The 15,804-nt window shown below is 41.7% G+C and overlaps 1 protein-coding gene across 2 annotated transcripts in view; it reads right to left on the bottom strand.

Moving 5' to 3' along the window:
* Positions 1-15,804, bottom strand: part of sema4c (sema domain, immunoglobulin domain (Ig), transmembrane domain (TM) and short cytoplasmic domain, (semaphorin) 4C) — a 110,226-nt gene that overhangs the window by 52,863 nt on the left and 41,559 nt on the right. For both annotated transcript variants that reach the window (XM_076890611.1, XM_004567270.4), the window contains one exon: positions 1,730-1,933. In XM_076890611.1, coding sequence (XP_076746726.1) covers positions 1,730-1,853 — 124 coding nt within the window. In that variant the 5' untranslated portion in view covers positions 1,854-1,933. The remainder of the gene's footprint in view (positions 1-1,729; positions 1,934-15,804) is intronic.

The following is a 15,804-nucleotide window of genomic DNA, read 5'->3' as shown; positions in this document are numbered from 1 at the left end:
CCGCATAAAAATGAAACATTTCTTTTAGAGGATTCAGTCAGTGGATATAATATCAGGGATGTGTAAATGTATCACCTTCTGTAACACTGGCCAGAAGTGGCTAGGGATGGGTATCATTTAGGATTTATCCGATACCAGTACCAAATCGGTACTTTTGAAACGATGCCGGTGCTTAAAGAATGGAGAACACAAAATTGGCCCACAAACCTCTTGGCTGTTTTTTTGTAAAAAGATAGCAATGTTAGCCTTTTCTGCAGCTATAGGGGATTTATGGTATCACTCTTGGCTGGAAGCAGTGCTTAATCAATGGAAAAAACACCAATTTTGTCCAAAAACCTCTCATGTTTAGCTGTTTTCCACTTTTTCTTTGGTCATTTTAGCCTTTTTGGCCAGGGTGAAGGGAGTATCTGCCATCAAACAAGAAGACAGCCGCATGTAACTACGACGGTGTTTGCTAGTTCACCTTACATGCATTAATGTAATAACGTGGTTAGCCTACTCAACGTAAATTACACACGAACAACATTAAGCGACTCACGCAGAGAAGAATGGCTGCTGCTGCCATCATCCGTCATCATTTCTGCAACACTGGCAGGGCTAGGGGCCAGGACTCTACTCTTCGGGTTTTTGGGGGATGTTGCTCCGTGTCCGATAACAGGCACCACACCCGCAGTAGATGTGCACGGTGTGAGGTCTCGCAGCAAGCTATCAAATACGATGCATTTCTCGGCTTTTAAAAAAAACGCTATGCGTCGCCAGGTGTTTCATCGGATTCGAGGAGTTACCTCCTTTGCACAGTATCACCTTAAAGCACTTGTTGCAGGCTGCTGAGTTTGCATCTTTTGCTGTGAAATATAGCCAGAATTTGACCGCTTCGCCTTGGGCATTTTTAATCTGTATCTCTGCTTTGAAAGAACGTACGTACCTGGGCCCACCTACTATCCTCGGAAAGGTAAAATGATTGGCTAGAATCCAAAGTGTATGACATCTCAGGAAAAAAAAGCACCGAAATAAAGCACCGAAATGTGTGCTGCTTTTCGGTCTGGTTACTACCGATTATGTCAGAACCGGTGCCATAATAGCACCAGATACTGGTACCCATCCCTAGTAATGGCTTGTCTTAACAGGGCTGATCTTTGAAGGAATGCAGAGAATTCAATTTGGAGGAACTTATAGTGCCTGTAGGGCAGGGATATTTATGGTATCTGTGAGTGCATACTGTCAGCAACTTTGTATAAAAGTGTAGATGAATCCGAAAAGTCAGGTTGATTTGTCTTAAACCTGAATTCTTTCTAAAAGCAAGCAGGAGGTGATCTGTGACTAGATGTCTGTGACGTCTGTTGTGTCCTTAGGGTCAGATCCACGCCTTGTTCATCACATACAGTTTCAAAATACAAAGATGAAAATGGTGAAAACACCCAGGTCGAGGCTTTAGTATTCACAGTATATAGTTTATCAACACTATCACTTGTGTGTGTGAAGATATCAGGTGAAAAAAACAACCTATGCTAAAGCTTGATTGTAAAACTGAAAAAAAAAAAGTAAATAAAAAATCCCAGTACATGTGATTGTTTCCACTTGGAGGCACATAAGCTTTAGTACTCTCTCACTGGGCCCACCCATGGGTCCCTCCTTGGCCTGAAGACAATATGTCAGTATGTCATCCCAAAATTATAACTTACTCCATCCCTATTACAAACTATCAGCTCTTAATTCACTGATCGCTCACCTTGATTTCGAACAGTCTTGCGCGGGATCGGGTTCCAGTTGAGGCCCAGCGATTTCTCCCATCCGACCAGAAACACCAGGAGGAGGACCTTCGTCCCCCACATACCTCCTATGGGAGCTCCCATTTGGCGCTGAGCGATGGATCGAGGGATCAATCAGTCGATCAGAGCAACTTGAGAGAACGGCCCAGCTCCTGGCAGCGTGCCTGGAGCAAAAGAAAAAAATCACATCAGCTGGAGGCAGCAATTCACTTCATTTTATTGGCTTAGCTGCTTATCAGAAACAATTTTGTCAGAGCAGTATTTACAACATGTGCATTTTTCAAAAAGCCACACAAAAGAGTTCACACACTCAAGCCGCTCTGAAAGATAAATGTCTCATTTTGAAAAGATGCAGAATATATTTGAACACTGTCATCAAAATCCACAATAATGCAAAAGAGGAGTGAGTTATGCAAATCGTTAAAGCCTACAAGGACATAGTTTTAATCGCTGTACGTGCCCCTGTTTGTGCCTGTCTGCCAACATAAACAAACTAAACATTTTAATGACTTTTGGCCAGGAAGGTTAGCAGCAAAGTTTTTTCCTGCCTCTCCCTCGCTCCGAGTGATAATCCAGCTATCGCCACTCAGAAAGCTCAGAAATAGCTTATCGCTAAACTCTTGTCAAGCCAATTCAGCGGCAGTATATTAAGCCGGGGCTGAGTTATCAAAGTTAACTGGTGCTGGCAACGCATCAAACGCCAATGTGGTGGGAAATGAATGTCGAGACAAGGACAATCCAATAGCACTGTGTTGTAAATGAATTGGCTTATACATAATGAACATCGAGTGTGCGGCTAGGACGTAGCATTACAGTCCAATAATGGTGCCTGGTGATTGACTTGTTATGATGCTGCAGGTAGGATTGATACATGAGCTATTTCACATTAACACCACACACTTCAAACTCTGGTTTTGTATGCCTGGAGGGTGTTAAACCCACGGTAATACCAAATGAATGCGTAAATCGGTCTAGCACCAAATTATTAAATAATACACAAACTCAGGAAGCTAAAGATTAAGAGACAAGCTCTTTTTGACTGATTTGTTGGCTTAGAGGTCAAACAATTAATCAACTTTTGGAAGAAAGAAAATCTCACTACTCGATCTGGTCACACTTATACTTTATTAAAGTTGTGTGATCTTTGTGTGGGTATTTTGCAGAATAAAACAGAGTGAATGGAAATTATTAAGAAAAGAAAAAAGCATGTATATATAAGAAATAGAAACATTTCTTCTCAGAAAAGGCTGCACATTGTGTCTTCCTGCCACGTCTTAGGCCAAAACCTGCAATAGCTTCAGGTTGGCTGCACCCTGATCTCTGTGGCTCTGCTGAGGTTGAAAACTAGTACATTGATTTTGTTCATATGGTTGTACACACAATAAGCAGCAGAAGAAGCTGGCAGGAAAAAGAAAACTGACAAAAGGGGAACGTGTTTTAAAAGGTTACAAAATTTTCTAAAGCATCAGATACCAATTATGAAGCTGGAAACTGGGTTGCACAACCTCTTTGAAACACACAAAGGTCTCAAGAAAAGCGTACAAAATACTCTCTTCACAGTATTCGTTAACATTTTTTTCTCTTGTTTACTATTTCTTTACCTGTTTGTGATTATTTGGGAGACTCTTGGGAACAACTCTAAATGTCATTTTTATGTGCTGGACAGCAGCTGAAATATACAGAACTTCCACACACAGACAAATGCGCGCAAACCATCTGTAAGCTTCCCCCTCTGCACCTGCTGCTGCTGTGCATCAGCGAGCAAAATGGTGCTTTTGATGATGCGTGCTTATTGGAGAAGGGGTCCAATTGACTTTTAAACAGGTGCAAAATGTCAAACTTTAACCCAGCACGAAGGCAGAAACCACCTTAGTGTGCTTAGCACGCAGTTTTACTCCTTTGCCCACATCTATTCCCACGTGTGAATAATACATTCCAGTGCTGGCAAACAAATATTTGGTCTATTTAGGGGATTGGCAGGGGAGGTAATTAAGATTTAGAGATCTGTGTGTGTGTGTTTGTATGTGTGTGTGCGGTTTGAGTGTGTAAGCTCACGTCTGCCCAGTGTGACAGTTATTGATTACACTTTTTAAAAGTATAAAAAAGAGATACCCCCACACCAGCCTTCTCAATTAACACGCCTTTAATTGAGCGTGCTCAAATGCTAGGTTGGGGTGCGGGCTCTCCGAGCTTTGCCATGGCAGGGCTACCAGCTTTATTGGATCGATGCTGGAGGCTTTGGTGTAGCCAACGCTTGAGTGAGCAGAGAAGAGATTGAGATGGCGGTAGAGAAATGGAGAAAGAAGAAGAAAAAAAAATCTCCCTCATCATCCAAGGGTTCCATCTCCAGGCTGAGAGGTAACGAAGTGAAGTAGACATCCCGAAGGCTGGATTAAGCGAAGAAGCAGCATGTAAATACTACAGAGGGGGAACGAGGAGGAACAGAGCGAGATGATGAAGAGGGATTCAAAGCTGTCTCGTCTGTCTGCAGAAAAGCTTAAAATTTCTGTATACCTTACTCTCTTTTCCCTCCCCCTTTGTCTGTCACGTCTTTTTTTGATCATCTCCTCTTTAATCTTCTCTGCTATTTCAACAACGGAACTGTTTAGCATAGAAAATATTGCCAGTAAGGTAAAACCGTCTTTTAGCTTGTGTAGTGTTTGCAGTAGAAAGCAGAAGTGCACACTGCAATTCATCCTCGAAGGAAGAACTTGTCACATGGTTAAGCTTCCAAGGCAATCAGTGCAAATATGATCACATGATTGTCTGACAAACTAACAACATGGAGTCGTAACAGTTCAGTGTCCCTAAAAAAGATGAACAAAAAACAACTCAATATTTTGGAATCTTCAAAAAGAAAATCTAACAGGATGCTGGTTTAGCTCAGTGAGTTGAGCGGGCGACCACGTGGCCTATGACCAAGAGCGGCCGGCCCGGGTTTGAACTCGAGCCACAGCCCTTTGCGCATGTCTGCCCTCGATTTCCTGTCTATTCTTCACTAAGTCTATCAAATAAAGCTAAAAAGGTCAAATGTAACTAATTATTTATGTCACATGTGTTCTTTTCTAGTTTTGGAACACGTGACAGCATTAAGTCAAGTCAACACCAGAGAAGTAAAGAGATTTCAATTTTCATATATCAAAATAAACCGTCTCATCTTGTATTGTTGTTTTTCAGAGCTGGCCCAGCAAAGAATCTCTGAACTGTATCCCAGCAGTGTTTGCACTCTCCCGGCCCCTGTGTCGGGTAAGCAGCTCGGCTTCGGTGAGTGCAGACATGCAGAGTGCCTGTACAGTTACAAAAATTTGAGCATAAATTTACCAATAATTTTTTTAATGGTAATGCCTAATTTTTGCATTTATACTATCACAGATTAATTTTCTCAAATTCTCATGGTCAAAACATCTTCCTGGAGAACTTTTTTGTCCAAATTTGTTGTTATTATATTATATTATAGTGAAAAATAATCATTATCAACTTAATAAATACATACCATCCATTCTAATATTTTTATTCAAATTTTAAAACGGCATCACACAGACTTTGTCATTATTGACTTGTAAAAGTATATATATATATATCATATAATAATATAAAAAAGTAAAATATAATATATTTATATCACCCTTTGTGTGAACTTATAACAGTCACTTTGAAGAACAAGTTTCAAGAGCAGTCAAGTGCAAACATCTTTAAAGTGGAATGTACAATATAGCATTAACTGATACTACAATACCCATAATACATCTCTAAAAATTGCTCGCAAAAGGTCAGACATGCTTTTGAGAAGTGTGTCTCTGTGTGTGTGGTCATGTTTATTGTGTTAGATGGGTGCTTTAACCTCAATGTACACCAACACACGGGATTGTTTGATTGTGGGGACTTGGTTCTATGGCAAAGCTTAGCATTATGTTTAGTTTGGGGTTTCGTGCGTGTTTGCTCGAGGCTGTGGGAAGCTTTAGAGACGCCTTATCAAACAAGATATCTGGGACGTTTCATTGGATGTAACAGGTTTTATGTAATGAATAGACACCTTGGTCTTTTCTTCCAGTTTACTTAGTTAAGTGAGATATCATCAAGTCATACTAATCTATCCCACACATCAATGTATTTGAATGATTTAAGTGCTCTAATAAAAACCATATAATACAAAGAAAACCAAAGCATTCTCATAAGTGAGAACAAATGGTAAAATATGCACCTGCAGCAGTGTTGTCTATACAGTATTGATGACGACTGAAGAAACACTGAATATTCCAGGCTAATTTGTGGGAAGCTTTACAAAAGGGGTGGTTGAACTCTGCCTGTTCTGCGCTGTTCTTATTTTTTGTGTCATAGGAAGCAAGATTTAGTCCGACTCATTCCCAGTGACCGAATTAACTCACTTGCTCTGCCTCTCCCCACGACCTCTTTAAGGTCCTGTGGTGTCGCATAACTCTGCAGGCGGTATCAAATCATCTTTTAGCTGCTGGTGTTGTTGTTGAGCCTGGTTTAGCTAATGAGCTGAGACACGGCAGCTTAATAATATCAGTCAGCGCTCCACAATGGAGGGCTCATTAAAACATACAGAGAAATAGGCCACATGTTCTGATTAGGTTACAGAGCTCCTGCATGGGTCTGTTTTATCTTCGTGTCTGTATTTTTGTTTCTGTGTGTTTTTCGAGTGTGCTTAGAGGTAAGATGAGCCCCTGTAGGGAGAAGCTACATAGCTCTGATACTTCGAAGTGTGTGAACGTCAGCCCTCCTCCGTCCTCTTAGAACACTTTATCTCTTTTCCCCATTTTCCTCTTCCTGCCCTTCATTTTACCCACCTACCCTTTCCTGGCAGCTTTTTCCTGCCCCAACTGATTGCTAGTCTTTCCAGGCATTGTTTGACTTTTAACCCCAACCTCTGACCTTTTTGCACGCTACTTAAAGCCAACATCGCCCACCGCCCTCCATCCAGACACAAGCACACACTTAATGTTATTTAACCCCCACTACCCCACCCATGCGCAAACACAGACAAGTACACACAGACTCACACAGACAGGATATACTATAGGACAGCCCCCATCCTTCATTCTGCCTTCATTCAAAACTATCGCAGAAGCTACCGTCAGCTCCCTTCCTTCCTTCCTTCCTTCCTGCTTCTCAACTCCAACCTTGTACCCTTTGTCTGCACTTTTTATTGCTCCAACAGCATTTAAAAAAACACACACACAAATGAAAATTCTCACAGCTACATAAAGGCTTTTTCACCAAAATGGTAACAAGCTGGATCAAACGATTTCACACCTCATGGACGAAGGGAGTTAAGACCGACTCAAGGACTTTTATGCTGCGTTCTCTTCACTTTGAAATCATCATAGCAGGAAGCTGGAGCAGTGCTGATGCATTAATGGTCAGATGTGTGGGCTTCTTTTTCGTTTTTTTGTGCCTGCAAAGGCTTATCAACATTCAAAAAGGATGTTTCCTGGTACCAAAACAGTCTTAGTAGGTTGGTCTTTAAAACATCAAGAGCACGAGAACACTGAAACAATGAAATCCAGTAACGAAACCAACATAAAACAATACCTTAGAGTTAATTTGGCTATAGCAATGATTACTAGAAATAACAAAATAATACCTGAAATTATTCTGCAAACAAATAATTTGCTTTATATCAGGTTTTAAGATTTTTTTTTTACAGTTTTATTTCAGTTTTTTATGTAGCGCCAGGTCACACAAACAGTCATCTCAAGATACTTCATAGTAAAGGACCTACAACATAAGGGACAGATCAGATGATCCCCTGTGAGGAAGTGCTCTGTCACAGTAGGGAGGAAGTGCTTCCTTGATGTGCAGCTTGTATGAATGAATACCAGCAAAAACAATTACATTTCTATAAGTCTCAGCTATTGCTTGTGATTAGAGCTAACCAGCAAACACAAAATAAACACCTTCAGAGCTCCACATGTTTATAGTGCCGCTGTTGACGTGATAGCAAGCTGACAATGACATTAAGTGCTACTTGCATAAACACAATTTTATTGAAAATGGCATCTATGTTATGTTGCATAATGACTGGGAATTATCACTTCCAGTCATTATGGAACATAACATAGACTGCCAGTGTCTTTAAACAGGGGAGTATCAGGCAGTGCACCACACCTGAATATAGAAAAACACAATTTATTGATGCACTTTGCACATTTCCTGCACTCCCTTCTTTATTCTCTTATAGACTCTGTTTGTCCTGTGTGTTGTTCGCTATCTCTCTCTTCTCTTTCCCTTCAAAGCCCCAACTGATCTGATGGCTACGCCTACCTGGTTCTGCTGGAGGTTAAAAGAGAGTTCTTCCTGTTCACTGCGTTTTCTGACTGGGAAACAGCCAATCATTGGAGAGCTCTCTTAACATTTTAGGGCCACTTTGAACTGGTGCTATATCATTTAGCTGAATGTGAGAAAATGCTTGGCAATAAAATTATTTTATGGCAAACAGATTCAAGTAATAGACTTTAAACGTTCATTGATGTTGTGGCTCGGACTATTCAAAGAAGGAATTTCTATTTCTAACAGCTGGCAGATGTTTCCTAAAAGAGGAATAATTTCATTTATGGGTCAGTTCAGCTTCAGTTATGTTCAGATCGAGCTCCCAAAGACATCAAATTAAAATCTTTTTTTCCCCAAAATAACTTTTTTTTTGGACATGACTTAGTTTTTTACATGAGATCACCTTATTTCATTTTTATGATTTAAAAAGCATTCTAAAGGGTTCATAATGGTGTTTTAAACTCTGTGAATACAACAGGGAGCCTTAGAGGAAGCTGTCATAAATTATTTTTTTCTGCTAAAACCTTTTGATTAAACACCAGCCTTTAAAAACACAGGTCGATTAAAAACATTTTTTTAATGGTCTAAAATCATTTCTTAAAGTAAAGCTTTAGTTAAATGCCTGGAGTTTAAATGTTGTGGTGATACATCAAAGGAAAGATTTTAAAGTATGGAGCTTAAGTCCTGAGCAAAACGGTTATAAAAACAAAGCAAAAAAGAAATATATCATGTTTCAGTGAACCTGCAAAATTGATGACTTGTGGGGAAGGAAGTCATGGACTTGTTTGCTATTTTATCTCAGTCCTCTAGAGCCATGTGTGCAACCGGACTTTGGAGGAAGGGGGTGGGAGACCCCACTGCTCTATGGAAGTACGGTGAGAAGCTAGATCCAGTCCAGAGAGCTGGACCTAACACATCTGATGCAGTGATTTCACTCAGAGTGTGGCACTAATGGAGTAGACACTGACAGTAAAACACACACACACATTCCCACTCCATGTGCACTCTCCATCTGAGAGTACACAGACGCAGGTGGTCACTTAAAGCAGGTAGAGTGTGTGTGCGTGTGTGTATGAGAGCCCTTCTGGTTTGCATATACGCTTTAAAGCAATATCAAGCATGAGCAAGCCTTCATTTAAGTGACAGAATAACTAGCATATCAGTGAATAGGTGTAAACAAATAAGTGTGCTGAGTCTCTTTATGCTGACCAGCGCACAATAAACAGCTGTGTGTTTTCAGTTGTGTGTGTGTGTGTGTGTGTGTGTGTGTGTGCTGACAGCCTAGGCAGACTGCTGTTGTCGAGCTGGCACAGATGAAAGATAATCAAATGGGGATTTGATCAGCTCCACATAGTGACTTAATGTGTGTGTGTGTGTGTGTGTGTGTGTGTGTGTGTGTGTGTGTGTGTGTGTATCTGAATGGTGATGGTCTTTCTGATACATCCAATACCTTGTGAACGGCTCCTAAACGCTATTTGAGCTCCTTTAAAGCAGCTGTCATCAGTATGTGAGCCACCCATCAGTTTTCATGCACCTGAGAACATGATTTGCCACAATTTTCTCACAATTAATGATTTGCGAAACAGCGTTGGGGCATCAAGCAGTTCAAAAACATCAAGTTAATGTCATTAACTTTCTTTTCACATGGTGATTGGAATTTACTTCCCATTGTAATTACCCCAATTTGAAGCAGAACTGAGCAACGCATTTGACTTTAAATGACCTCTTTCCACTTGATGGAATAAAAAAAACACACAAACACACACGAATCCTGTGAGATCACAGAGTAACATCTTAGCCTCCATCACTGCTTACTTCCCCCAGAGCCCTGCTCTTTCATGTCCCTCCCCTGGGAGATTTTGCCAGCCTTCAAAACTCTATCTTTCCTTTCATCCCTCCTGTAGCTCCCCCTCATTGGCACAAACTTGCCCCCCCCCCGTTCTGTTTTGCCGCCTTGTCCGTGTCATGGTCGGCTGGTCAGGCGTGGTCGGCTTACAATTTTTTAATCGGCCCTCTGATCTCTTCCATCAGTGCCAGGGGCTCCAGCTGATTACAGATGAAATGGATCTGATTTGGACTCTGACTGCGGGCCAAACACCTGCTCAGACCCGAGGAACTGATAGAAGAGGAGGACAAGGCGAGATGAAACCAGATGCGCTGACGTGCAGACGCTGACGACAGCAGGACCATCTGTGCCTTTGGTCTGCGACAGCGTATACACGGTTGATGGAAGCAGACTGTGGACGAAAGACTTGGGGATTGAGCGTGGCCATTTAACACCTACAGATTTCTCAGTGCAAGCCGTGACAACACCTGAACCCTGATTCGAGTCGGTCACGTGATGTAACTGTTGCAAATATAAAAAAAAAAAAAAATCAAAGGTAAATTGAGCTCAATCATTTTAACATGCTGGAAAAGCTCCCGATCACAAATTAAAGCTGCAAGACTAAATATTTTAGATCAACAATGGCTCAAACAGATACATGCATTTGGAAGGGATTACCATCCTAATGAACTCATGGAGACCTGTCACAGGAGCTGCAGTTCCCCCCTCAGCTTTGGAGGCATTTTAGCATCTTTTAGCTATTTGTTTTGCTTTCAGGGCTTGCAGCTTTAATGTTTTAATTGAGGCTCACCCGTCTTATCAGCTTTGTTGCCATCCACAGCAGGTAGCAGTGAATGATTTAGCAGCTACGGCTTCAGATATTTCACTGAAGAAGATAGAAAATAAACAACAGCTAGAAGGAAAGTGAATATTGGATATTCATGAAGTGACAGCTACAACTTCAAATGAATGCTAATGCTCCTCCGTGTCTGCAGGATGTTTAAATAGGCAATTGTATGCTAACACAGTAGCTGTATCAAATATATTTTGAGGGGTATCTGACTGAATCTATGAAATCCCTTTGCAGCAATCATTATCTCCCTCAAGGAGATGGCAACCAGCCTAAGACAACATCTCAAGTTTAAATTATAGTGGGGAGTTTTCACTGCATATAAATGTCTTTAATCACCGGTACTCCACCCTGTGCCCTTGAGGTCCAGAGTTTAATCCCGACCAATCACTAAAACAGTTAATTGCATCACTGCGTCAGCTTCTGTGGTAAAATCCATAAAATGAGCAAACCTTGTCAAGATCATAAAATTCAAGAAAAAAAATGTATGTACTTGTATAGCACAGCTGGACTACACTTTAAAAGTGATATATTAATCCGGGTGAATGCAAAGATAAGGAAAAACAATCCAGCTGGGGTTGACAAAGATGTGCTACAGGAAAACTGATGGCATAGAACAGGGATGGGCAACTCCAGGCCTCAGGTGCCGGTATCCTGCAGGTTTTATATATCACCCTGGGTCAACACACCTGAATCAAATGATTAGTTCATTACCAGGCCTCTGGAGAACTACAAGACATGTTGAGGAGGTCATTTAGCCATTTGAATCAGCTGTGTTGGATGAAGGACACATCTGAAACCTGCCGGACACCGCCACTCAAGGCCTGGAGTTGCCTACCCCTCGCATAGACTGTACATAAAAGACGTGTTGAATGTTACACTAATGGAAGAAGCCCTGGTGTGAAACCTGGTTAGATCAGTTTTGCTGTAGCCATCCGGGCGTGTCACAAAGCGTATACTGTTTTTTCTTCTTTTTCTCGACTCCCACCTGGGCCATTATTTACCAAACGAACATCATGTTCTATTCAGTAAACCACTAAGTGTTTATTGAGGTCATAGAGTATGGCAAATGGGACCTTTTCCCATCCAGCTCCAGTGTCACCTGACTTATTCAAGGACTAGAGGAGGCGGGCCCTGCTGGCTAAATGAAGCTAAATCTGCTGGTCCACCAAAATGCTCATGCCAGGCATAAATAAGACTGACAACACTTATTCCATTTACAGAACACCTAGCTGCCCCTCACTGAGTCTGGTTCTACCAGAGGTTTCTTCCTTTTAAAAGGGAGTTTTTCCTTCCCGCTGTCACTAAGCGTTGTCTCATAAGGGAGTCATATGACTGTTGAGGTTTTGTCTCTCGATTGTAGGGTCTTTAGGACATTGAAGTGATTGTTGTTCTGATTTGGCACTATATAAATAAAACTGAATTCAATTGAATATATTAGCACATTTATATAGTCTATTGTTAAGCTGAAGGCTCTTTGCTCCTCCAGCTTTCTGGTCAACCCATCGATTAAGAAAATTATATCAAAAATGGTCAACTAAACATGAACTTGAAATCTAAAACGACAGTTTAAAGTTTATCTACCGTTTGCCTCGGTTGTGGGTGTATTGATCTGTTGGCTGTCTGTTTAAGTAGCACTGCGTGCTCTAGCTATTTTCAGTGTGCAACTAGGTCGGTAAGAGATTTATTGTAATCCTTTAACCTGAAACTAGGTTTTTAATTTACATGACATTTAAGAAATGTGATTAGTCAACAATAACCAGGTTATTTATGCACGGGCAGACACACTGTCTGTTTTTCTCTCTCCCAGCCTCTCCATCTAACTCTCTCTCTCTCCTTTTTTTCTCTGGATGACCTTGTGCTGACAGCCCGGCTGTGTTGTTTCTGACGAGCACACATGACTGCAGCGAGGAAACGGTAAAATCCACGTGCACTCTGCCCTGCCGTGACCTGCCTGCCCTGTGTGCAGGCCCAGGGGATGCTGGGATAGTGCAGTCTGACCTGTCATACAAAAGTGTGAGCACACTCGTCCACGATTACTGTTTGGTCACAGGTCAATCCGCCTTGCTCAAGGTGGTGGACTGGTTTGTGAATAGAAGGCTGAAACAAACGTGGACACAAAGAAACAATTTAGGACTTGTTTTTTTTTGTATATATCTACGTACTTCTTGAAATGGAAAGCACACGTGTATTCCAACGCATGAATTCATGTGCCCAATAAACACAGGTGCTGTACGCACATACAAAACAATAACAGGGATGATTTATCACGTGTCGTTAAGTACTCCCGCAGTTGCGCACATTCATTTATTTCAGAGTTACCACTCACATATGTTGCAACCTGCTCCTCACACACCAGCGCACTAATCAAATCACTCAGGCAAATAGGCTCGTTGTTCCCTGCCAGCCAGATTCAGACAAACAAAAAATCTGATAAACTTTCTCTGTTGTATTTCAGAGCTCATTAAAAAGTATTCACCGCTGTATGATTCCGCGCTGTAATCAGCTCTGAATAATAGAAATGGTCGTATTGACGCCTGTGGGCACCCGATGTTCTGTCTCATTTCAGAACAACAACTGCGGGGCATATGAATGCAAACTACACTACGTGCATGACACACACACAGAAACACACACACACACACACTGTCTCCCCTTCTCTCTGGCTGCCACTTGCTGAAATACTCTCAGTGTATTCTAGCTTGGGGGAACCACCTACTATGCTCCTAGGGGGGCTAATTGTCCAGTAGCACTCCTTTGCTTTCCCTCCCACTCTCTCTGTCCTCTCCCTTCTCCTCAGGTCTGTACTTTCGGGAAGAGTTCAGCAGTTCATGCTGAGCCCAGAGCCCTGGATCCCAGTGAGGTGCCATAGGGCATAAAGGTTGCACCTAGCTGGACTCCTATACGAGCGGCTCACACATCTCTGCGGTGGTGGGAGGTGGGGAGGGTGGACACTGACGGAGAGATAAGTGGAATGACAGACGATATTTGTCTAGGACTGAACGGGTGAGACACGACTGTTGTGTAAACGTTTAGGTTTATGATAAGTTCTCTTCTCTGGGATTTAAATTTGTTTTTCTTTTTTTGTTGTTGACATCTAAAATTGCCAGCTGCATGTCAAACGCTAACTGTGGTCATTTTTCTGTATAGCTACTTTTTCTAGAATTTACGTCAGAAGTCTGAATGCATGGCATAGATAGGCATACACAAGACCACTACTGGGTGCATGTCTACTCTTTATTGAGTTGCCCTAATAAACAAATACATGATTGGAGAATGTCCTAAACAGCAGAGAGAGGGGAAAAAAAACATTTGTCATGAGATGTCATCTTTTAGCCTCTTTCTCACCAAAGCCACAAAGCTGCTTCTCTAGAAAAATGGTTATAAATGTCAAACAGGCTTTTTATAGCACACAGGACAAACATCAGACCTTTTACAGATTTCAGCACCAAAACTGGTCCATAAACATCACAGAGAGAGGAAAATACACAGTTTACATTGCTTTTAGTTGATGGAGGCATGAAAACACATGACCTTTGTCGAGTTCAATTCAATTCAAATCAATTCAATTCAATTGTATTTTTAGGGCCAAATTACAACAACAGTTGCCTCAAGGGGCTTTATATTATATGGTAAAGAAGAAGAAACCTCCAGCAGAACCAGGCTCAGGGAGGGGCAGTCATCTGTCACAGCCAGCTCCAAATGTTGTAAAAACTGTGTAACATTAACACTGGTTGAAGGGTGTATCTCCCACCTTTTCTATATTGTACTTGGTTTTTATAAATGTTAATTCTGATATATCAGTAAATAGCTAATATCAGCCAATATATGGTCTGACTGACTGTCAGGACTAGGGATGGGTATCGTTTAGGTTTTATCCGATACCGGTGCCAAATCGGTACTTTTGAAACGGTGCCGGTGCTCAAACGGTGCTCAAACGGTGCTCAAACCGGTGCTTAAAGAATGGAGAACACAAAATTGGTCCAAAAACCTCTCATGTTCAGCTGTTTTTTTGTAAAAAGGTAACAATGTTAGCCTTTTCTGCAGCTATGGGGCATATATGGTATCACTCTTGGCTGGAAGCAGTGCTTAATCAATGGAAAAAACACAAACTCTGTCCAAAAACCTCTCATGTTTAGCTGTTTTTTTGTAAAAAGATAGCAATGTTAGCCTTTTCTGCAGCTATAGGGCATATATGGTATCACTCTTGGCTGGAAGCAGTGCTTAATCAATGGAAAAAACACCAATTTTGTCCAAAAACCTCTCATGTTTAGCTGTTTTCCACTTTTTCTTTGGTCATTTGAGCCTTTTTGGCCAGGGTGAAGGGAGCATCTGCCATCAAACAAGAAGACAGCCGCATGTAGCTATGATGATGTTTGCTAGTTCACCTTACCTGCATTAATGTAATAACGTGGTTAGCCTACTCAACGTAAATTACACACGAACAACATTAAGCTACTCACGCAGAGAAGAACGGCTGCTGCTGCATCATCATCCTCATCATTTCTGCTACACTGGCAGGGCTAGGGGCCAGGACTCTCCTCTTCGTGTTTTTGGGGGATGTTGCTAACTCCGGGGTCCGATAACAGGCAACCCACCCGCAGTAGATGCGCTCGGTGTGAGGTCTCGCAGCAAGCTATCAAATACGGTGCATTTCTCGGCTTTTAAAAAAACGCTATGCGTCGCCAGGTGTTTCATCGGATTTGAGGAGTTACCTCCTTTGACAGTATCACAGTATCACCTTAAAGCACTTGTTGCTGCTGAGTTTGCATATTTTGCTGTGAAGTACAGCCAGACTTTGACCGCTTCGCCTTGGGCATTTTTAATCTGTAGCTCTGCTCTAAAAGAACGTACGTACCTGGGCCCGCCTACTATCCTCGGAAATGTAAAATGATTGGCTAGAAGTGTATCACAGCTCAGGAAAAAAAGCACCGAAATAAAGCACCGAAATGTGCGCTGCTTTTCGGTCTGGTTACTACCGTTTATGTCAGAACCGGTGCCATCATGGCACCGGACACCGGTACCCATCCCTAGTCAGGACTGATTTAAATGACAATTTAATGACA

The sequence above is a fragment of the Maylandia zebra genome, linkage group LG12, assembly GCF_041146795.1.
Source record: "Maylandia zebra isolate NMK-2024a linkage group LG12, Mzebra_GT3a, whole genome shotgun sequence".
NCBI lineage: Eukaryota > Metazoa > Chordata > Actinopteri > Cichliformes > Cichlidae > Maylandia > Maylandia zebra.
This window is presented reverse-complemented; position numbering and strand designations above follow the sequence as displayed.